The 24,629-nt window shown below is 36.9% G+C and overlaps 1 protein-coding gene across 11 annotated transcripts; it reads right to left on the reverse strand.

The window, feature by feature from the left end:
• Nucleotides 1-950: 950 nt before the first annotated feature.
• LOC18432215 (rust resistance kinase Lr10) lies at nt 951-23,280 on the reverse strand. 11 transcript variants are annotated; one of them, XR_016047346.1, is made up of 5 exons: nt 21,330-23,274; nt 5,322-5,431; nt 4,545-4,583; nt 2,749-3,874; nt 951-1,604 (listed from the first exon to the last, which is right to left on the reverse strand). XR_016047346.1 is itself a non-coding variant. In XM_088855556.1 (4 exons), the coding sequence occupies exons 1-3, from the start codon at nt 22,222-22,224 to the stop codon at nt 2,772-2,774; spliced, it is 2,037 nt and encodes a 678-aa protein (XP_088711682.1). In that variant the 5' UTR covers nt 22,225-23,280; the 3' UTR covers nt 951-1,604; nt 2,749-2,771. The 11 variants fall into 11 exon arrangements, 8 of the variants coding, with proteins under 8 accessions (XP_088711682.1, XP_088711685.1, XP_088711688.1 ...); XR_016047348.1 differs by having other exon boundaries at nt 5,322-5,524; XM_088855556.1 differs by lacking the exon at nt 5,322-5,431 and having other exon boundaries at nt 21,330-23,280.
• Nucleotides 23,281-24,629: the final 1,349 nt, after the last annotated feature.

Consider the following 24,629-nt stretch of genomic DNA (forward strand, 5'->3'; position numbering starts at 1 on the left):
CCATTTTGTGAATCAATAAAAGATAACAACAGCCATTCCCAAAAGAAAATGAGAGATGTCTTATCAAAAAAAAGTTTACATATAGTTGAGACTCTAACTATCAAATTAGAGCCCACCTCAAAAATTTCATTAGTGGAGGTTATTTTAATGCCCAGATATCCTCAAATTAATCATCTCGACATCAAGATACATAGACATGTGAAAAAAAAAGATTTCAAGTTTTGAAAATAATGCAATCTTGTGACACATTTTTAGACCGTCAATTTTAAATATTGTCAAATTTTTATAGATCAGCTCAATCTACACTATTTTTGAAGCTTTAAATTTTATATTTAAAGATGAAAATATATTTTAAATCTATCACAAAGAATTTTAGTATTGAAACCGAATTTCGCAACACTATTTGAAGGTGGACTTTACTTTGATTGTTTAGAGACTCAGCTCTATACAAACTGCATCCACAGCTCATATTTAACATAGCAATTGTAAAAGGAGCCCCTTAGTTCAAATCAGACTTTAAACTCTTGGCTGAGCCCTAGCCCAATCCATGTCACTTGGTGAGCCCGAATGGACTTGCCAGAGCTTTACCCAAGCTAGAAAAATCCTTGGGGGAACAAAAAATTTGGAAAGAGATTTTTTTTCATTTTTTCTTATTTTTTGTTTTTTAGAGGGGTTGTTCGTGGAAAAGAAAGGAAGAGCTTGGGTCACGTGCCTGGGGCAAGGAGGGAGTGAAGGTAGGTATTCAAGACTTGGAGAATTCGAGTTGGACTCGGTTGAGTTACTCGGCTTGGACAAGATAAACTAAAAAGAATATCTCGATACAAAATTGTCCTTGAATTACCTATGCGGTGTTCGCCTGATTACAGTAGCAACTCACATGAGTACCATAAACTCGGCATGGTCTTTACAACACTCAGGCAAGTTGCTACAGTATTCCCAAAGTACCATTGTTGAGAAAAAAGAAATTAGACCATTTACCTTTGATACAAGGAAGTCACAGTTACTTACAACTATCCAATGTAAAATCTGATAGCTTGGGTGTGTCACAATATCTCATTTGACCTTGGTCAATAAAATAAATACAACTACCGAATTTCACTTCTAATTGTCAAAGATTAAACGTGACCACCTTACACTAAAGATAAATGATGTCGTTGTATACTTTTCCATTTATCTATTATGTAGCTATCTTTCAACCGAAGACCCTTTCTATCAAATATTTCTTCCTAAAAACCATCTTCGTATATCTGGCTCTGCAACATTAAAAAGCCGAACATTTGCTCTCTACTTGCCATGAAAAACCCTTTATTGTAACTTCTCATCGCCACATATTTTGATTTTCCTTGAATAGCCTTCCTTCAATTCCATTTCCCACGGTCAATTGTCAGCTAGAGTTAACAGAACAAGGCTTGCTTGTACCAGGAGGTTATTGGAATCTGATGGACGTAGAGTCTTGGTTTTCTCTGCATATTCTTCAAGCCCTTTTTTGAATCCCAGTTTTACTTTCCTCATCTCCTCTCTCTCCCTTAAATCCCATTTTCCATTTTGGAGTGAGACCAAGCAACGTACTCGCCTGGGTCAGAGGTAGAGGCTGAATAACTCACCTGATTTTGAAATTACAGAAAGAGAAAATTAGTTCTCAAAATTGAAATCCTATAGTTTTATTTTTATTACAGCATCCTTTGCAATTACATCATCAGGAAAGCCAATGAGCCATTACTTTTTCCATGAGGTCACCCAAGCCACAATCCACCTGAACTCATATGACCAATGCCACGTCATATGCTTGTAGGGATCAAGCAAAGAGATTGAAGGTGGAAAGAAGTAAAAAAACAAAAGAAGAGATTGCATCCATCATTCTCAAAATGAAGTTAAGGGAGATGGTGGTATTGGATTATACCTAGGTTCACGAGTTGTCTTCTTAACGTGGTTTTGACAGAGGGCTTGATTAGACTAAGGTATGACCAAATGTGATTAATTGGTAGAGATGATTGGCTGAGTTTTTTTTATTACCCTATGAGAAAACCAAAGGAAATTTTGGGCATATGTTTCGACTACAGCATTTGGTGGCTCGCTAAACTTAACGAACATCATGAAACCAATTAGAAATAAAGGGATTATACACAATGAGACTATTTATCATTGTTACAAGGAGGTCATAATTGCTACCATTTATTAGATGTTAAATTTGATGAATTGGGATATTCCACAAAGTTCGAAAAACTTTTATTTTTTTGAACTATGAGTTTAATCAATGATACACTCACAATCATCGGATTTGAAATCTGACGGACAAGAATGATTATGATCTCCTTGTATTAAAAGTAAATGGTCTCTTTTTATACTTCTCCTTAAAGTAAATATTGCTAATAAAAGGGCAATGATGCATTGATCATTTCCTAATAAAAGGATAATAGTATTAGTTGCTTTGAAATCCAAGGAGGCTCACCACCATGCTCCATAATGAACAGAAAAATAAGCTATAAAAGAAAACAAAAATAGAGAGCTTTATTTAAACTAAAAGATTAGGAAAACTCTACAAACTAATATTTAACCAACGAGTCACCTTATTCAGTGAAAGCATTGGTGAAAGTTAGGGTAGAAGAGGAGGGAGAGTGGTTGTTGGGCCATAACATTATTGTTCACATGTGAAAACCGTGGTCAATTACAAGTTGGATTTGAAATCATGACAAGATTTTATGTAATTCAAATTTTCAAATCTCTCTCTCCTAGAAAAAAGGTTTATACCTCCAAGGATTATTACGCCTTTATCACAATATGGACATTTGTGTATGGCAAGAATCTGACTCGAGGGAAGATCTCTTCTTTGGAGAAGAAAATAAAGGCTTAGGAGGCAAAACTAAAGTTTGCGAGTTACCATCAAGCATTTCAACCACCTTGGTTATGCTTGGACGGTCCGTTGGGTTGAGTTGTATGCACCAAAGACCAACTACCATCATCTTTTTTGCCATTTCTTCTTCCTCTCCTTTGATATCTCCCACTTCAAGATCTCCTCCACATTCAAGGCGAGAATACACCCAATCTGGAAAGTATACTTCACTAGAATTAGCTCGTTGATCAAAATTTTTTCTCCCACCAACCATTTCCAAGAGCAACATTCCAAAGCTATATACATCGGATTTATGTGAAACAACCCCAAATGATATTGAATATACTTCAGAAGCCATGTAACCAATCGTTCCTCGAGCACCAGTTAGTGATATTACACTTTGTTTATTGGAGTATAGCTTTTCGAGACCAAAATCAGAAATCTTGGGGCAAAAGTCTTCATCCAACAAAATGTTATGAGGCTTGATATCGAGATGGAGTATGCGAGTTTCACAACCACGGTGCAAATATTCGAGCCCACGACTCGTACCAAGTGCTATATTATACAGTGTTTCCCAATGGAGGCAATGGCTTCGCGGTTTGTCAAAGAAAATGAATCTTTCGAGAGAGCCATTGAGCATGAAGTCATATATAAGAGCTTTTTTCCAACCATCAGCACAAAAACCAAGAAGGCGAACCACATTTATGTGGTGTATACGGCCAATGGTTGCAACTTCATTAATAAATTCTTCACCACTACCCTTTGGCTTTGCTAGCACCTTTACAGCAATGAGGCGCCCGTCAATGAGCTTACCTTTGTATACACTTCCAAACCCTCCCTGACCTAACTTTTCCCTGAAGTTGTTGGTCATTTTTTTGATGTCCTTGTATGAGTATCTTGTGGGCAATTCATTTCCATAATTCCTAAGGAACTCCTCAACATTCTGGCCCTCTACTCCTTTGGACATTTTAATTTTTCCTTTGGACATCATAATAATTGCTATTGTTATAAGTATTGCTCCCATTGTAATTGTAATTAAAATACCTGTAAGAAGAGAAAACAAGTTATGAGCAGCAATGGCATGGTGGCAAGATGTATAGCAAAAGTAAGATCTGTGTGATATGGGTAGGAATAAAAAGTTTGTGAGGATAATGTTGGAGGATGATAAATGAATTTTTCAATCTCCACCATAGCAGGTCATGTCAATCTCAAGCCTAGATAAAGGAGGAGGGTTCTGTTTGTAGGCAGGCACATTGTAAAACTTTTCCACATATTTTCATGAATCTTGAACTTATTAATGGAACAGGATTAGTGTTTCTAACCCCAAACAATTGAGATAAGGATAAGATGATGATGATGTTGAATATAATCATAAGTGAGTCAGTTATTTGGATTATTCATTCTAAAGAATTACAATTTGCACTAAACATCAATGATTTGGATTATTCATTCTAATTAAGCATAATTTGCACTAAACATAAAAATATATCCATCCAATTAGATATTCATTGGAGAAGTCTGATTAGCAGGCATAATATGGATGAGAGAGAGATAGAGAGAAGGTCATTGATTTGGATTTTTTTTTCTAAAATAAGTACAATTTACCCTAAACATTAAAGTTCCATCCATCAATTCGACAGCCAATGGTGAAGTCTGAAAAGTAGGCATAATTTGGATGAGAAAGAGAGAGAGAGAGAGCAAGAGAGAAAGAGACCTATTATTACTTTCTTTTTTGTCCTGACTCGGTCATTACCTGCAAAATAGCAATCCAGATAAACAATAGTAGAAAGAGAAGAATAAAACGAGTAGTTAATATAGAACATTAGAAAAAATTACTTACAACATATTTCTATAACTAACTATGATGACATCATCTGGAATGTTTCTCAATATACCACAAAATTAGACTAGAAAAATGAAGACCTTGCTATATACATCATTTACATGTTGGGTGAGTCGCAACGGAAAAAATCAGAACTTGACAACCAATAAGTATAGAACAGATAGAAATTTCTTGCCCCAAGAAATGATCCACATTTCTCCTTAATTTTTATTCTTTTATGATTTTTTTTAAGGACTATTATTATGAAACTCAAGGTCATTGATTTGGATTATTCATCTTAAAGAAGTACAATTTGCACTAAACATAAAAAATCTATCCATCTAATCAAATAATCATTGGTGAAGTCTGAATGCACGCATAATTGGGATGAGAGATAGAGACCTACTATCAATTACCGGCAAAATAGCAATTCAGATAAACAAGATTAGAGAGAGGAGAATAAAATGAATAGTGAATAAAAAAATGTTAATTAGTTAGTACATACTTATATGTCCAACCGTGATGCCATCGGTAAGAATGTTCTTCAATTTACGATAAAATTAGACTAGTAAAATGAAGATCTCGTTATATACATTGTTGGCTTGCTGGACAAGTCACAACAAAAATAACAACTCCATAGCCAATATGGAGCAGATAGAAATTCCTTACCTCACAAAATGATTCACATTTCTCCATGACTTCGCTTCTTTTTCGCTCAAATACACTTACTTTTAAAAAATTAGAGGGTGTCTTTCTCATCGTTAGGCCATAATCTTGAGCTGAAGACATATAAATAATGCAAATCCATGAGTCTCAGAAGAGTAGACTCAAGAGATTATTCCGCAAAAACCAAGAAGAGAGTTTGTCCGTGTCTGCCAAAATGTGTATGTGAAATATATTATTATGACCCCAAAATATTTAAAGAAAAAGAATATTTAAGGAACAAGAGAACTAACCTATAGAGGGACAAATTCCCCTTAACTTTCATATAATGGAAAAATATTGATTTTTTATCGAAAATTGGGGCTACATTAGACCTCTATAGCGGTCAGAACACCATTGATTTAAGTTTTGAAGCATATCTACATCTATCATCAATCAAACCAGTGTGCAATACTACCATGGCTAAGTCTAATTGATGCTACTTTCTAATGACTAATTCTATTGACTTCAAATTTACATGATGATAGAGGACTTAAAGACGAATCCAACAATCCAAGTCTCACCTGAAATAAAATAGCAACGAGGCAGATATTTCCATTCAAAGTTGATGCATTTTCTATCGTATATTTCAACAGTAAAACTGACCATTGGGGGCACAATCGTATCATCACACGGACTTATGGACCCTGGGAACTTGATAATCTAGTAGAAGGGCTCATGATGCATATCTTCACAAAATTTGGAGCCAAAACGCTCCATATCTTGGTAGATATTTAGGTTTGGCGATCATGCTTTTGCATAGTTTTATGACTTCTATTGTAGCTTCAATTGCATCCACACGCCAGATCCATAGATTGCCACCCTCCCATAATTGATAGGGCATTGGGGCAAGAACCCAAAGGTCTAGGCCCCATGAGAAAACTACTTGCAGATTGGGAGATATCTCAATAATAGTGCCGGGAGGTCAACCTAGCTCAGGAGTACAAGCCTCGTAGTTGACTGATATGAGCCTTGCTTGCCGATAGGTACAAAGAAGGGTCCGATAATCTCCAAATAATCCTAAACTTTAGGAGAGGATTATTATACCTACATATGACTTTCCAAAAGTTTTGGATCAATCTCCTAATAACATTAGGGAAATGGCAGTTAGGGAATCATATGGCGACCAATGAATTTCGTTGATGTATCAAATGATGTCTAATTTGTATAATTCTTGGACCAGAGGTATATAAGGTCTTATCAACAATATCTGCAAAATAACACCTCATTTTGATATGATTTGCTGAGGTTTCACAAGGTCCAGATGTCAAACCCTCTTTGATGAACGACAAATCTAAATACACAACCAATAACACCAATCTCCTCTAATATCATGCGGAGAGGCATTTAGGGACTCTTGGAATATAAGTCCCAGATTTTGATCTTATATCAAATTATTTGATAGTCTTTTATAACAAACCATTCACCAAGATATATGACCGGGTTTCACGATGTATCAGGGCCCTAGATGGCAAGTCCTCATTTTGCTACACCTGGCTAGATATTTGAAGTGTATTGTGCAAATATATTCTATAATCATGTACATTAGCTTTTCATCATGACCTGTAGTATGTTAAACATATGTGGGTTTGACAACTGTTGGCTTCTTGTCATTTTAAGATTATCTCTTTCCTATAATTGTGGAATTTCAAAGTGTGTTTTCCCTTGCATTTTAGCTCAAAAAACACATCCAACAGTCAATATTTCTTCAGAAGCGAGAGAAAATGACAGATAGAGCCTATTATTTTTGTACAAGGAGAAAAAAAAAGAAGTGTGTAGGGAAAGGAAGGAGGAACAGATGTCGTGTTAACCACTCGATTCTTTTCCCATTATATCTTAATAATAAGTTATATCATGGACTTGCTAACAATAAGACAACTTCTCTTCTCCTCCTAATTTGAATGGTATTTGATCTAGATTACACTCATCCAAATTAATCATTTATTTAGTTTTGATAGGATTATGTCAAAATCAAGCTCACCAGAAAATTATGATTACATTAGCATTTCCGCTAGTCTTATGAAACTTTATATATCTCATGGGTTTCAAATCTTAGCAATCCTAAAAGTTTGGGGCACATTACGCAAGCTAATACTCATCAATTAATCAAACATGCTCATGGAGTCTAAGAAATCATTTACAAAAAGGATATATATCACATGTAATACTTTTCCCAAAATTGTCTTTAATAGAATAAACTCAGTAAAAACTTATATAATTACAACATATAAGTATCATGTTATATATGAATGTCACTGTATACCAAATGTAATGTGATGCCAATAGTCTTACTCCAACCATGTTATTATTCTTTTTTCACCTGACAACTTTCTTACCTCTATTCCTGCTAAATGAATTATCACGATATGGTAGCAAGTTAATTAGCAACATCAAGTCTCCACTCTTTAATATAATCTTAGGATAGTGAGAGTACACAAGGTCACTCGATGATCAACATTTCGCGCACAGTGCAATAAGAGTTAAGATCATTCTATTCACCTTTTATGTATATACAAATATTTATAATATCAATATTAGTGGTCTCGCTAAGCCAGTGCAACTGAATCACACATCGTGGTGTAATTGATAGAAAGAACTAGGATGCACGTCGGATGCACTACATGCAGGTCTTAGTCCAATCGCATCGCATTTTTGCCTCATTTTAACTAATTGCTCCAAGGTCGGCCCAGCATAAACATTCCCATTTCAAACTTTGCTTTTGTATCATCATCATCATCCAAACCTTATCCCAATTATCCGAGGTCGACTATATGAATCATATTCCTCTATGATAAGATGTGGCAAAATTTTACACTAGCTGCCTAACTAACCCAACTCCTTTATCCGGACTTGGGATGGGTTAAGGGAAAGTTTAAAGTCTCCACCCTTATTAGACCAAAATGAAACTAATCACAAGAGACAAAAAGAAAAAAAAAATTAATTTGGCTCTTATCCTTGTGAGCAAGAAAATGTCAAAAGATGCACGAAATATGATGCCATCAGGGCTGTCAAGGAGGCAACTCGGCAAAAGAAATCATTAACACACATTAATATTGAGGAGGTGACCCAATAATAGAAATTATTAACATATATTACGAAAGAAATAGGGTAACAAAACCACTGTCAACGTGCAAATGGGTACAAAAACCAATGTGAGATTTGATAAACAACAAATAAAATGCTATAAACAAGAATCAAAATGCGCATAATAATTGCACCTTGCAATGTAAAAGGAAGAAAAATGCAAACTTTAACTTTGGCTGATAAATAGCGATTACAGACTGCATCTCACTCAACAAGGGATCATTGTAGAAAAAGAAATCTGACGATAAGAAGGAATTCAAATTTTAGAAGTTGAGCGGTGACAAAATTAAAGCAAAAAAATAAAAAGAGTTGAGATTTTGCAAAAGGAAATACTGAATAGGTAAAGCAAGCCAGTTGAAAAGGGCAAACAAACATAAGGAAGATGAGAACCCAGGTTTTGAATGATAGTATAAGCAGTTCAAACAAAACCAGGAATAAAAAGATATAGTTACAGATATGGTAGCAAAAACAATTTCATAGAAGCAAGAACTATAACTTTTGTCAAAACAGTAGGAGCAAACAATGATAAAAAGAGGAGGCATCAGGTTCACTATGCAATCAAGAATATAAATAAACAATCAGAAGAAAAAAAAAAAAAAAGTGAAAACACCAACAACCTCAGCAAAAAAAAAAATGCAAGCAACAAAATGGTCTGAAATTGAAAAAAAAAAAAAAACCAAATTGGGGTTTACACGCAAAAGAAAGAAAGAAAGATCATTTCTTAGTTGAGAATAATGTCACAAAACCCGACGAACGAAACCTAGATAATGCAAAAAAATATGAGGAGATGAAAAATCATACAATAGAAAAAGAAAAAGATCTCATTACATAGTAATAAGGAAAAAAGGTTTCTTAAAAAACAAAAAAGATCTCATCACATAGTAATAAGGAAAAAAGGTTTCTTAAACAAACTAAGATCGAATGAATATATGGGGCCCCTGAAGAGAAATAAAATAAAATAAAATAAAGCAGCCAACATGTGGTTCAAAATATTTAGATCAACTTACTCTAGACAAATATGAACCACAGAGCTTAGGGGCCCTGTACCACCCAGTTGCCACTTTGAAGAAATATGAACCACATAGCTCAAATTTGGCTTTTGTATACAATTTTTTATTAAGACGTATGTTACATGAAACATGTTGGTTCCTGACATAGAGCCTCAACCTTTCATCGATGTCATAATTACAAATCACACGTATGTTTCATCTGCCTATGTCTCGAATTGAGGTGATTAATGCTATGTGAGTATTGGACCTCACTTTCTGATGATTTAAACAAAAAATATCATGTGTCCTTGTGCATGTGAAATGTATGTCCAAACCCTTTGTGCATGAGCAATACATAACACGATAAAACAATCGTATAAATGGAAAAAGATCCATATAACATCCACGGAATGAATGAGTCGTCATCAAAGCATTTTTCTAGGTAATTAGCTTCTGCTACACAAATTTTGGCTCGTCATTATTCTTTAATATGGGTCATAGTCTCAATGAGGCCAAAAGTCTTCATATCTTTTCTCACTATTTGCAACTATGTCCTTTTGGGCCTATCTTTTATCTTTCTTAAGCATTCCACTTGAACTAGCTCGCACCTCCTAACACGTGTTGTATTGGATTTGTGCCGCCCATGGCTAGCACATGTAAGTTTACTTTCTCTCATCTAATCTTATTGGTACCACACCTAAATTCTCCCAAATCTATTCATTGAAAGTTGGATTCTGCAATCAAACATGGTGTATATAAATTAAAATTTTTGAGAGAGAGATAAAGAGAAAAGAGATAATAAGTGTAGTGATTTTATGAGGTAGGAGAGCATCCTTTTATATTTCTTAAGTCTTAGGGTTTGCATCAATTTGTATGGTCGAATCTTGACCGTCGATCTAGGGAAATTTGTGGGGTGAGAGATGTGAGTGATTCATCCCTTTGATCCACCATCAAGATTTAAAGGGGTGTGTGCTAGAGCCTCTTCCTCCCTTTCCTAGTACCATTCCCATCAAATCTTTCAAATAAAGAAAGTTTCTATTTTTATATATCTAATTCTTATTTATTAGATCAAGCAATCTTGATTCAAAGATTTACTAAATATTTCAAATATTTAATCTTATCATATAAATAAGCTATACCCAAAAGAAAAAGCCACCAAACAAGGGGACAGTTGTCACCCAATCATAGTGAAGACGTTAGTCACAATGGGTGGGGCGTGCCACTCTTTGGTGACCATACGTTGGCCCACCCAATCCCACATGTTCAAAATTGAGCCCCCATATTTATGAAGGTCTCATATATTTTTAGAAAATATTTTATTTTGCATTTAAAATTTTTAAATCTTATATTTTATGTAAAATATTGAAAAAATTAATTTTCCTTAACTTATAAATCCAAATGACAAAAATAAAATATCAGAAGATTCACAAAAAATCAAACAAACATTCTAAAAATCATATATCATAAAATTAATTAAAGCTAATTAATTTTGATGGGAATGGGATCCGTTAGATCTAGGAATTTATCAATATACAGGAACACTCCACTTTCAACTGCGGATCACGATCCACCTAGTTTTCTCAAACTAACCTAACAGTTTCCATGACTCACAGTCCACTGCAGGGGCTCATGATTGGACTACCAAAATCAGCCGATAGACTAAGGGACGCAATCCCATTATATGGATTTCCGGTTCTCCCCTAGAGACCAAAAAATTATGGTCCTTCAGACCATGATACAACCATGACTCTATGGTGAATAGGGGTAATCTTTCGCACATGTACACGTTTCACCCTCATTGGTGAGTCTCAATATGGTTATCTATGTACATGTCGTGAGATGATATAAGGATGAGGTTTTTAGTTATGCCTCTAAAAGTTGTTTATCACACGGAAGGGCCATACAGTCCCTCAGCTCTCATCTGGGCATACTCCGACATCATCAAAGGCTAACCTACAAAAACTTTCTCAATAGATCCCTATGCCCAGGTATCTTGGGTTTTTCCAAACTCGGCTGGCCTAGCACGTCGAGCCTAGTCAAAAGTATTGACAAATCACATTTGCCCAATATGATCCACAAGAGTACCACATTCCCACTGAGCTTATGTTTCACTATATAAAATGCTCATACAAACTCTCATAAGGCTTTTAAAGGACGTATAAACACAACATTCATTTCGAATTCTTTTCTTCTTTTCTTACTACTCATCCATTTAAACATCCTCATATCTGCTACACTCATTCTATGAACAATAAGTATGACCGTGAATAGAATCAAGGACTCCTAAAACCCATACCTTGATATGATTATATTACAAATCTCTCAATCTCTCGGCATAGTCAAAGTATCTGCCATTCAGCTAGTGGGAATATGTGTTATGATTATGCTCAATCATGCTTAATGCATATGTGCTTTGTTTCAATATTATACTTGGATCCTCTGTGAAAGCTATTGCTGCAGTTCGTCACATAACTCATTTTTTGAGACTCTATACCTCCTCGATGGTGGCCTTGGAAACAGACCTCAACTTTGCTTTTAAATAAAATCGACGGTTTAGGTTACTGCAACTTTACGTTTACAAGTAAAATTACGAGCTTGATAAAAACTTTTTTCTTAAAATAATTTTTGTTAACTGCCTTAATTTTCCCTCTCCAAAATTTATCATCCGGGACTTTGTTAACCCCCTCCCTCATCTGTCATCGAAGCGAAGGACCCAAACCCACTTCATGTATATTTTTAACATAATAATAACCAAATTGACCATATTCTTTTAACAATTTTAAAGTAATCGAAATCGAAAACTCAAGAAAAGCCCATAACGGGTCTTTTTGTCTACAATCACTCGGAGCTTTTAATAAAATATTTTCAGGGCACAAACTACAAAAAAACAAGGCAATTTCAGACAAGTTTGGGTATGTTGGGAATGTTACTGAATCCTCTTATTGTTTATTTTCCAAAACAGAGATGAAATTCTAAATTACTGAAAGGTTTTACTTTCGGTTATTGTAAAAGCATTATGGGGAAGAGCTCTATCTAATGCTTCCTATTTCTCAGCTCATGCAATGAAGAGAATGGGTTAGGGATGGGATTACTGGTATCAAGTGTAGGACATGCGTCAGGATAAGGCCGGTCCTCACAGAAACACATGAATCCTGGCGGGCTCTGATTATATCCGCACCGGCCACCCGACTCCATGCACGGTGCGCACCCATCTGCAGTCCATGACACACTGAAACCCGCCTCCACAAAGAGTCGGAAGAATGTCTCAAAGCAAACCTCTCTAAAACTGGAACCTCCACCAAAAACCGACAACGTCGATAATCAATGGATAAGCCATAAAACATGGCAAAAGAATTTCCGAGGCAAGGCACCTGAATCGCAGTTGGCCAGCTACGAAGTGATGCAGGACAATCCATATAAGCCAGAAGCGTCATGACTCCAGTGGAGTAATTGAATGGATAATTGTCGAGGGTGACATTATGTTTAGGATAGGGGCATTCCATACTGTCAATTATGCTTTGAGCAACTACGAAAATGCTAGTCTGGTAATCGATATGTCTCACTTGGTATAATTGATTGGTCAAGTTTAGGAAGGGGGTGTTGTCGATGCAGGTGAGATTGAGGCCCCTGTTCGTGCAGAATTCTGGCCGCCGGTAATCAACTGTGAAAGGGTAGCTGACACGAATGGCACCACAATCGTAAGCACCACAGGCCTCATACTGGGAATCCGCAAAGAAAACAGGAACCCAAAAGAGAGGAAGGAAAACAAGTAGAGCAACAGGCGGTCTTGAATGAAACAAGTGGGTGTTTAGAGAGAGAAACCCAAGCATCAAGTGGGTGTATAGGAAGAGAAAGCCAAGCATGGTTGCAAGAGGAGAGAAAAGCAGAGAGAAAGCTCGATGGGTGAAACTTGAAGATCTCTTCCTCATTGTTTAATTAATGGGAGTTTACTTTTATAGGCACAATTCGTCTCAAACTGGCGAGTGATGAAGCAGGTTTGAATTGATAGAGAGAAAAAAGTAAGTTGTTTATGTAGAATCGGAACCGAAATAATTTGACCAGGTTGGGTTTCTTCTCCACGGTTTTAATTGTCTTATAAAGTGTGAATATTTTTCTTTCAAAAATATAGGCAATAATACCCACCACTATTATTGGGGTGGGAACGGGTCCGGTAGGGTCCTAGTACGGCTGAACCCAGACTGAAATTCATACATGGGACCCAGACCCGGAACTGGACCCGGTCGAGCCTAGAATACCTTGATCCCAGAACTGCACCCAGTCGAGTCCAAAATACCTGGATCCGGACCTGAACCCAGAATTTACTTGGACCTGGTGACCTGCACAAAACCTGTTTCGAGAATGCAAAATAACTTGATCCCCTTTCCCATTCAAACTAATCAGGACACGTAAAACCAGCATTTTTTATGTGGTTAACGGTTAACCAAAGAAACATCCTGCCAATCCAAAAACAATTATATGGTCTCACAAAAGCAATGAGGTAAGCTACTCACGAATCATGAATGCCACAAGTAATTGATAAAAAATATCAACAAAAATTAATGCAGATCAAAATCTAGTGGCTAATAATTTTAATTTTATTTTTGTTAATTTTATTTATAAGAATGAATTATTGAAATTAGGATTTTTAGGTTTGGTTTGATAAAGTTCACCAATAATGATGCTGATAAAAAATCCAGTATATGATCAATTTCACAAAAACCAAGAGCAATATAAGAGCTAAGTAACCAAAGAACTATATATGTCACGACAAATTTCTTTAAAAAAATTATAAAAGAACTGTGGAAGAAACCGAACATGGATAAGAATGAAATCAACCATAGAAGAATACCGCTGTCACAAGCTTCCCCATCCTTGCAGTAACAAGCAGTCGTCCTTCTATCAGTGGCATTCAACGCACAGCGGCCACCAGAACTAGTGCAATTTGAGCACTCTGAAGGAAATTGCTCCCATTGAAGGGCAATACCCTCCTTTAAAAGCTCCAGAAGGGTCCAGGATCTATTGACATGTTTCATAGCCTTAAGACTGGATTCTAGCACAGGATACTGAATCCAAGAACAAGCAGATGGAGGAGTTAAATTATTTACTATTTCTTGTTTATCAGTGTAATAAATCTCCTGGTTCTTCTCGCACCCTTTAAAGGCCCAAATGGTTTCTTGGTTATTGAAGGAAGAGTGAGTATCACAATTGTAGAAGATGCTGATATTAACATAGGAGGAAAGAAGATGGAAACCCTCGATGTGGTCTGGAAGGGTAATTTTGTGAAGGAAATAATTACATTTCCCATTGTCAAAGAAATCAGATAAGGGAGCAGTGATATTGATAGTGCGCTCAGGGTAGGATATGTTCTTAACATCATACGATTTGTCCAGGAATTTGATAGTGGTTGGGGAGCTTAACCCTCCACAATCAATTTTGAAGAGTCCACATAGCTCTGGACTGGAAGCAGCAGAGAATGGGAAGTGTATATTGATGCCCGAGCAATTGAGAGGAGCGCATTCTTCATAAGGATTAAAATCGTAACCTCGAGAGAGAATACAACAAAAGAGAAGAGCGAGAAACCAAGCAGGTAGAGTAGCAGCCATGGCTGACACCGAGAGAAGATGAAGGAATCAGTGTGTAAGAGGTGCCCTCAACAGAATTCAACACAAACCAACTGGTAATAACCTCTAGAATCCTAGAGAGATCGTCAACCGCAAGTCACTTCTAGAGAGAGAGTAAGCGAGTTATAGGCTTGGCCAAATTCATGTGCATATATGTAAACAGGAGAGAGAGAGCTTAAAATTTTGAACACTTTGGACTTGACTGTTAAGCCATTTACTTAAAACAAAAAAAAAAAAAAAAAAAAAACAAAAAGAAAAAACAAGAGGTTGGCTTCTGGCCCCAGAGTCGAAAAAAAGTTTATGTAAGGTTGCAACCTTAAAATGTAGAAATAAAGATGCACCTAAAGAATCCATTGAAAAAAGTAGTTTTAATGTTGAAAACGCCCTAATTGATCATCTCAACATGAGTATGAAAAAAAGAAGAGTTTGAGTCCTAAAAATAGCGTCTCTTGCAACACATTATCCATACCGTCCATTTTCAAGATTTTCATATGTTTATATATCTGATTTTAACCATTTTTGAAGTTTAAAATTTTATAATTAGACATGAAAATAGATTTTTAGATAATTCTAAGAAGTGTTTTTTAAAAAAACTATATATTAGGACAAAATTTGAAGTTGCGCCGGATTGGATTGTTTCAGGTTGCAAATGAAAATCTTGAAAATGGACGGTATAGATAATATGTTGTAAAATGCACTATTTCTAAGACTTGAAATATTTTTATTTTTCATAGTCATACATCTCGATGTCGAGATGATCAATCAAAGGGTTTTTCAGCATCCTTATATACACTTTTTCCTTTATTTATTAAGGACCCGGTTTCTATGCGGCCAAGCCCGAATATGTAGGAATGCGGGCCTCTTAGTAAATCTATTTTTGAGATGGATTTTAAGACTTAATTTTTAAGGACATGTAATCTCTAACATAGAGAACATGAATATGAAAAAATAAACAAATTTTAAAAACTATAAATAATAATTCTAGTAAAAAAACATTTGGACCGTTACTTTTCATTGTTTTTAAAGGGAACACCTACTTGCATCCATCTTAAAGATGGATGCTTTACAATTTCTAGACTGCATATATAGAAATGCGGTCCAGCCGGCATGAAACAATTTTCCTTTATTGAAGGACATGGTTTTTATGTGGCCAGCCCGCATATTGTAGAAATACGGGCTTGGCAATAAATATATTTTTAAATATAATTTGATCTTAGTTTTTAGTGAATATAAAATCTTTAACATGGAGATCATGAATATTAAAAAAAAAATTGAAAAATAGAAATAATAATTATATTAAAAAAACATTTGGACTGTTAATTACATTTGTTTTTAGATGAACCACCTATTTGCATCCATCTCTAAGATGGATGCTTTTTACCTATGGACGGCATATTGTAGAAATGTGATCCAGCCCGCATGAAACAATTTTCTTTTATTTAAGGGTGAGGTTTATATAGGGCCTGATTGATAACTGGAAGCAAGTTCATGAACTGTAAATTAGAAATTCCTCTTTGCTGGGAAGATAGAAGTTACTTTAAGAAGTCCACAGTTTCTGTGTTTGATAACCTCCTGAGAAGTTAAAGAACTACTTGGTTTCTGTGTTTGATAACCATTGGGAAGTTAGAAAAGTTCCTGGTTTCTGTGTTTGATAACCACTTAGGAAGTTAAAGAAGTTCTTGGTTTCTGTGTTTGATAACCATAATTATCTACTCATGGAAAAAAAAAAAACTAATATTCCCATAGTTATCTACTCATGGAAAAAATTCCCACACCAGATGTATTGACAAAGTCCTATAGCATTTTATCAACAAAAAAGGAAAAAGGGACGACACCACATGTAAAGCAATTTCTAAAAAAAAAAAAAAAAGTAAAGCAATTTCAATAAATAATGAGAACAAATAAAACCATTGAGTGAAGAACAAATTCAAGAATAGAAACAAACAAGCTAGTAAGCAATAGAAACTAAACTTCACAAGTTTTCAAACACCTAAGAAAGAGAGGAGCCCATTAATCTACGTTATTCAAAGAAATGCAGCAACCTTGATTTATACACAACCCATTATGTAAAGGAAGAAGATATCCAAAGAAACCCAATTACTAGTGCCATAATGCAGCAGTTTATCAAGCAAATTTTACGATGCAATTTTTTATCAAGTTATTTGCTTTGCAACAGGATACACTTCAAACTCTCTCTCACTAGGGTTATACGTGGTTCAAAATACATGAATACTAAGTTACAAGCAATTACATAACATTGTGATATGTTAGACACGATTTGAAAACCATTACTATTACATTTTTCAACAACAAAAGCATTTTATTTTCTAATAGTGATTGTACCATAAAGGCATTTGTTTCTATTCAAATCGCAAAGAGCAATCGGCTCCTTGTATATGAAAAGTGAATGTGGTGCATAAGGATTGGAAAATGCAATTTCCAATAAATAGAACAAACAAATTTTAACAAATCTTCGCCAGATTGATGATAAAAACATGGTCTAACGTCTAGATTGAAACCATTACAACTAGATTGATGATAAAACTTATTTTGGTGATAACCAGGGACCCACTTTTTCAGCAAGGTGAGCATGGACAACTCAGAGGCTGGCTCATGATTCACAAAAACGGTGAGCATGGGGCATGTTCTTTCAACAAGACCATCAAGTTACTGTAAAAGCCTTTTGGTCCACCCATTTTCGATCTTCGAACTCATGAGACTATGTATCTATCAGCATGTTATCATGAAATTCTACAGCAACATGAGGTGCTTAATATATCAAACACAGAAACAGAGTAAGATGAGGAAAGAAGACCAATCCAGGGTTCAATCTACATGTTTCCTATTCAATGTATCTATCCACAGTTGCTAAAGTGACAAGAAAATTGACGTGACCTGTTTGAAAATAGACAGGCATTGATCATAAAAATAACAAATATGCCAAAGAAGCATCATGCTGATGCAAAATCAAGTGTCTTATAAAATTCACTTAAAACTGAAAGCTATTTATGAGGTTCGCTACCAAAGAATCATAAATGCTTCAAAACAGTAGAATAATGAGATGACGAAAGTCATCTGTGAAAGGATACCTCACCAGGCTTCCCTACTAGGTTATCCATCTTTGGGAGACAAGCAGTTGTGGTTCTTTCAGTGGCATTAGCAACCACCAGAACTCGTGCGGTTCAAGCACTCTGACGGAAATGGCTCCCATTGAAGGGAAATTCCCGTCTCTCAAATCATCTCAGATCTCCAGAATTGAATGCCATCTTTCATAGCCTCAAGACTGGATCGTCGCAGACGATGTAGAGTCCAAGAAGAATCAGGTGGAAGACATAAACTTCCTACATTTTAAGATTATAACTGCAGTAAAACTTGTGGTGCTTTCCAACCCTTAAGTTTTCAGTGAGGCTAATGTTTTCAGTGTAATTCGAACACTTGAGATGCTGATGTCAACATAGGAGCAAGGAAGGTAGAAACCCTCAATGTGGTACGGAAGGGAATTGTCAGGGGACAAAACGATTCCCATTGTCAAAGTACTCAATCGAATACAGGAATAGTGATGTGGATCATGTGCTTATAATACAATACGTAGTTAAAATCAATGTTTTTGTCCATGAATTTGATAGCTGGTGGTTGGCTTAACCCCTGGCAATAAGTTCTGAGAACCCACAGAATCCTGGACTGGGAGCAGCAGAGAGGATATTCTATACTGTATGCCCGATCAATTGAAAGGAGCAAAGGGTTTGTAAATATTAAGATCATCACCCTGACAGAGAATGCAAGAAAGAAGAAGAGACAGAAAGCATGTAGTCATAGCAGCACCGGTGGCTCTAAACTGTTGGGGATTCACCATGTGTGAACATGTGAGTTTGTGTGAAAGAGAGAGAGAGAGGGAGGAGTTCACCACTGTGTGGGATGATGATTATTGAGCAAGAGTGAGGCACTGAGTGATGTTCAAGATGAGAACCTCCACACCCACACCACTTAAGGCTAGAGACTTAAAATATGGGAGCTCTGCCCCTTGGGAGTCAAGGAAGACTTGACCCTTTATCTATATAGCAGAATAAAAAATTAAAAAACATATAATAAAAGGAGAGAGGCCTTAACTCTTGAGGCATGTTAGAAGAACAAAGGAAATATGGACCACTCATTCGGAACCCTGGATAAATCAAAATTTTCTCTCCAATAATGTCCTATCAATGCAACCCTGGAGTTCCAGTGTAAACTTTGGCAAAATAAATGAATTTCAAATCTCTATTTCAATGGTTGGGTGGAAGTTTCTCACACTAACAATGAGCTTCACCAAAGCCAGCAAATATATAATAAACTAGAAACAAATTTGATAACCGGATCATTAGATCTGAAATTGTTGGGATTCATTCCACTAAAAAAATCAAAGGAATCAGATAACTGCCACACGATCATTCAGAGGTTATACTCGCACTACAAAATTAGGAAAACATCAAGACAAGCAGACAACTTTGGGGTATATAGGGAATATTTAGTTTCAGCAAGATTATCTTATTTACTTTTAGTTGTTGGAAAGTCATAATGGAAAAGAGCTACATCTGATGCTTCCTATTCCTTAGCTCAAACAATGAAGAGAATTGGGTAGGGATGGGCTTACTGGAATCAGGTCAATTATATGATCCGCACCAGCCAACCGACCGTATGCACTGTTTGCGCATATCTGCAGTTCATGACAGATTGAACCCGGCCTCCACAATCCTTGTGTAACCCCCAGAAGACAAAAGTCTCGAAGCCAACCTCTCCAACACTGGAACATCCACCAGTGGCTTACAAACTCCACATTCATTTGGATAAGCCAGACCACAAGGCGTTGCTTAAGAGTCTCCAAGTCAAGAAACTGAAACTGCTGACGCCAAGGACAGAGGGCATTTCTGACGTTTAATGAACGGGGAATTGTCAAGGGTGACATTATGACCAGGATTGGGGCATTCCTTACCTTCTCTTTAGCAGTTAAGCAGTTATGGGAATGGTGCTAGGCTGGTGAATGATATCTTTTACTTGGTATATTTGTTTGGCAAGGTTAAGAAAGGGGATGTAGTCCTTGCAGGTGCGATTGAAGCCATTGTAAGTGAAAATAACTGGCTGGTGATCATTGACTGCAATTGTCTTTATACTGGTAATCTGCTGAAAAGACAGGACATCCCAAGAGAGCAAACAAGAAGCATAGGGCAACAAGACCTGAGTCAAATACTTGAGTGTTTAGCGAGATAAATCTAAGCCTGGTAGCTTTTATGGTGGCAAGAGAGAGAAACCAGGAGTAGAAAGAGAATGCTCAAAGGGTAGCCCAACTGAAAGATCGCTTTCTTACTCATTAATTGCATTTTGCTTTTAACCATACAACAGTTGAATTTGGGCTTTCTCTTTAGGAGTATAAAGCCACACGTCCAATTGTGAGGACCCTAGGAGGAAATTGACCAGTGATACCAAGGATTGAAATAGTCAGTGCAAACGTTAATGAAAAGTAAGGCATTTTAGCATTTTATTTGTAAAGCTAACGCTCATATACCTTAACAAAAGGGGTTTCCAGTGGTTGGGTAATTCTTAATGAATAGATTTGGGTCCTCACTAAAACTCATGCTCCTCATCCCTGGGTATGAAGACCATAGCCCAAAGCTAAAGAAGAGAGAGTCTATGACTAGATACCTACATATGGACAAGGCACCATACATACACGACCTGTAAATGATTTATATGTATGTATACATGAATACGAAATAGGTTCTCTCTCTTCTCTCTCTCTCTCTCTCTCTCTCTCATCCTTGACAATGAACAACACATCCTTTTCATTCTGCTCTCTCACATATTCAAGCAACCTGAACTTAAATTTGGATTGCCAGGATGGAAAGGAGACAATCCAAAGGAACGAAAGCAACAACTGTACTGCATTTTGTAGATCATCACAATATGAAAAACTTTATCTGCAAGTCAATCACTTCACCAATAAGAGTGAAAAGAAATAACTAAAACCTGGGCATCTAGAGCCTTACAACAAATACAAAGCAGTAGTCACATAGGACATATAACAAGCACAAACTACAAAAAAACAGGGCAATTTCAGACAAAAGTTTGGGTATGTTGGGAATGTTACTGAATCCTCTTATAGCTTAATTTTCCAAAACAGAGATGAGATTCTAAATTACTGAAAGGTTTTACTTTTGGTTATTGTAAAAGCATTATGGGGAAGAGCTCTAACTAATGCTTCCTATTTCTCAGCGCAAGCAATGAAGAGAATGGGTTAGGGATGGGCTTACTGGTATCAAGTGGAGGACATGCGTCAGGATAAGGCCGGTCCTCACAGAAACACATGAATACTGGCGGGCTCTGATTATATCCGCACCGGCCACCCGACTCCATGCACGGTGCACACCCATCTGCAGTCCATGACACATTGAAACCCGCCTCCACAACTGCTGCATAAGAGTCGGAAGAAAGTCTCAAATCCGACCTCTCTAAAACTGGAACCTCCACCAAAAACCGACAACGTGGATAAGCCGCGCCAGAAGGCATGGCAAAAGAATTTTCTCCGAGGCAAGGCACCGGAATCGCCGGTGGCAAGCTAGGAGGTGATGCATGACAATCCGTGTAAACCAGAAGCGTCATGACTCCAGCGGAGTACTGGAATGGAGAATTGTCGAGGGTGACATTATGTCTAGGATTGGGGCATTCCGTAGTGTTAATTATGCTTTCAGCTACTACGGAAATGGTGCTAGTCTGATAATCGATATGTGTCACTTGGTATAATTGATTGTTCAAGTTTAGGAGGGGGGTGTTGTTGGTGCAATTGAGATTGAAGCCACTAGAAGTGCAGAATTCCGGCCGTTGGTCATCGACCGCGAAAGGGTAGCGGATACTAATGGGACCACAATCGTAAGCGCCACGGGCCTCATACTGGGAATCCGCAGAGAAAACAGGAACCCAAAAGAGAGGAAGGAAAACAAGTAGAGCAACAGGTGGTCTTGAACGAAGTAAGTGGGTGTTTAGAGAGAGAAACCCAAGCATCAAGTGGGTGTTTAGAGAGAGAAACCCAAGCATGGTGGCAAGAGCAGGAAGAAGCAGAGAGAATGCTCGATGGATGCAACCTGAAGAAGCAGAGAGAAGAGAGAGAAAGCTCGATGGATGCAACCTGACGATCTCTTCCTCATTCATTAATTAATGGGTTTTTACTTTGAAACGCGCATTCGTATGAAGATGTGTTTGTTGCGTTTCAAAGAGGAGTAAGAGGAAGGTGCTCGGTTATTGGAGGAGATTGGCGAGTGATGGAGCAGGTTTGAATTGCATTAATGGAGAGGAAAAGTACGTCGAGCTGCCATAGTTTGACCAGGTTGGGTTTATTGTCACAAGGACCACAAGCACTCGCAGTCCATCCCATCCTAAATCCTGCCTTTAACAACCCATCCAAACCATGGGAGGGGTGTTCAAAATCCCTTGTGCCCAAAACAGGGACCACGGAAATCTCTTTACATTCATATCTGTGCAACTCAGATTCTGGGAAGCTATAATTAACAACATAGTCACTACGATCAAGGCAATGTAATGGCCCTCTGAGAGAATTTGGAATTTGACGAGAACAATTAAACAAGAAGGAAATGTTCCTGTTCTCCATGGTGTAATATAGGATAGGAGAATGAAGACTGAGACAGTAACCATGTTGAGGACAACCTTCTTCCACCAACTTTGAACTGGCAATTGTGAAAGTCTGGCTCTTGTAGTCGATACCTCTTACATAGTATTCTTCCCCTGAAATGGTTGTCATAACGGTAACATTATAGGCACACGTGATTTTAAAGCCAGGATAACCACAAAAGTCTGGTGAGACATCCATCCAAAAAGGATAACTGATACTGGGGCCATCTCCACAATCGCTAGGAGCACAAGCTTCATACTGTGGGTCATCAGATGAAGCAAAAAAGGGCAATAAGAGCATAACAAACGCCTGCCATTGTTACTCGGTTTGCAATTCATAGTTCATGATCAAGAGCCTGGAGATAGTTTAGCAACTTAATAATTGCGGTCAACAATTATGAGCCAGAATCACATTTAAAGGTATATAACAACGTTGCTGGAGAGGAATTGGTTTAAGGCAGGTGATATCAAAATGGTGGGATAAAAGGGAAAAGAGAAGAGGGTAGTTTGAACAATTGGTTTCTGATTTCTGACTGGTTCACCTAGAGCTTCTGCATTTGAATCTGTGCTTTAGCAAACAGGAGAGTTCCTTGAATAATATGCAATCAGTTGGTTGAACAGGTGAAGGTAGGTGCTGGTAGTAGTTCAACTTTTTCTTAATTGCCAGGTGCCATCCGTTGACAATAGATTAGAGCCACTTCTTGGATTTATATTATGACTTTGAAGTATCATACACCTCTTAGCTATTTTCAAAATTTCTGAACTACCTCTACTGGTCAAAAGGAAAGCTCTGCCCTTTTGTCCAAAAGTAGGCCTGGCAATGGGCCGGGCAGCCCAGCCCTAAAAAAAGAGTAAAGTTTGGCCCACAAACTATGGCCTGAGGTCTGGGCTAGGGCCAGTGCTGACATTGTTCAACCCGGCCAGGCCTGTTTTTTTTCTTCTTCTCTTTTTATCACTTCATTTGTTTTTGGCCTGGCGTGGCCCCAATAAGGTCAGGCCCGACCCTAATAAGGCCCATCCCAGCCGGGCCAGGGCCAGGGGCTGGCCCGGCCCATTGCCCTTATCCAAAACAAACCACTCAGTATTTGATACAAAGTCTACTGTAATATATGGAGAAAATACTATTGATTGTGGTGGTCATTAATGTAACAAGAGGATTCTGATATGGTTACAGATTTGTTCCTAGATGACTAACGGAATCATCTAGAATTGAAAGTTCATGCAACAAAATTAAATATGAAGGTATGTTTTGCCATATAATTCCAAGATTTGGAAAGAAACACTAGAAAATTTCAGATCTCTACCCAAAAAAGATGACATTTGTAGAATTTTGATGAAAATTGAAATATTTATTTTTCAAAGGGTAATTTTTTTTTCAAGGCTTCTGAACTCCCATAAGAAATTTTTAGATTTCTAAGCAAAGAAAGATAACGAGAATTGAAGGCTGCCACCAATAAAAATACAAAATACTCTAATGAAACTTATAAAAAAAGATAACAAAAAAAAGAAAAAAAACTGTTCAACTTCAAACTGAATATCCAAGAGGAATTGGTAAAATAGGAAGTATGAACCTGCTAAAAGAAGAATGAGAGCATATACTTTCTGAAACTAGAATTTTGTGATATGCACATTTCACATATGAAAGGTCAACGTTTATTTGTTCATTTTTTAGTAGAAGGACAATGACAATTGTTGCTTTCATACCTAATGAGGATTATCTAAAAGGTTCAATTATTGAAAAGTCAAACTAAGCAAACAAAAAGAAAGTTGTGAAGCCCTACAATCAGTATAAATTCAATATTTAAAGAAATATGATTATCCCTCATGCTTCCTGAAAATCACATTTCTGTGACAAACAACCCCTCATATCAAATGAATAAAGGGAAATTGGTCACTTAAAAATTTCCCATTTCCTTTCAAGGTATCAA

Source organism: Amborella trichopoda, chromosome 13 (assembly GCF_054954075.1).
Source record: "Amborella trichopoda isolate Santa Cruz 75 chromosome 13, AtrichopodaSantaCruz75HAP2 v2.0, whole genome shotgun sequence".
Lineage (NCBI taxonomy): Eukaryota > Viridiplantae > Streptophyta > Magnoliopsida > Amborellales > Amborellaceae > Amborella > Amborella trichopoda.

Bases quoted from the DNA above. Each gene is read 5' to 3' on its own strand.
- LOC18432215 (XM_088855556.1), bottom strand. From the start codon at position 22,224: ATGAATGAGGAAGAGATCGTCAGGTTGCATCCATCGAGCTTTCTCTCT. The intron at 4,584-21,329 runs GTAAGCCCATCC...GCTATTTTGCAG, and splicing joins ATGTCCTCCACTTGATACCA to GTAATGACCGAGTCAGGACA. The intron at 3,875-4,544 runs GTCTCTTTCTCT...CTCTTCTTACAG, and splicing joins AAAAAAGAAAGTAATAATAG to GTATTTTAATTACAATTACA.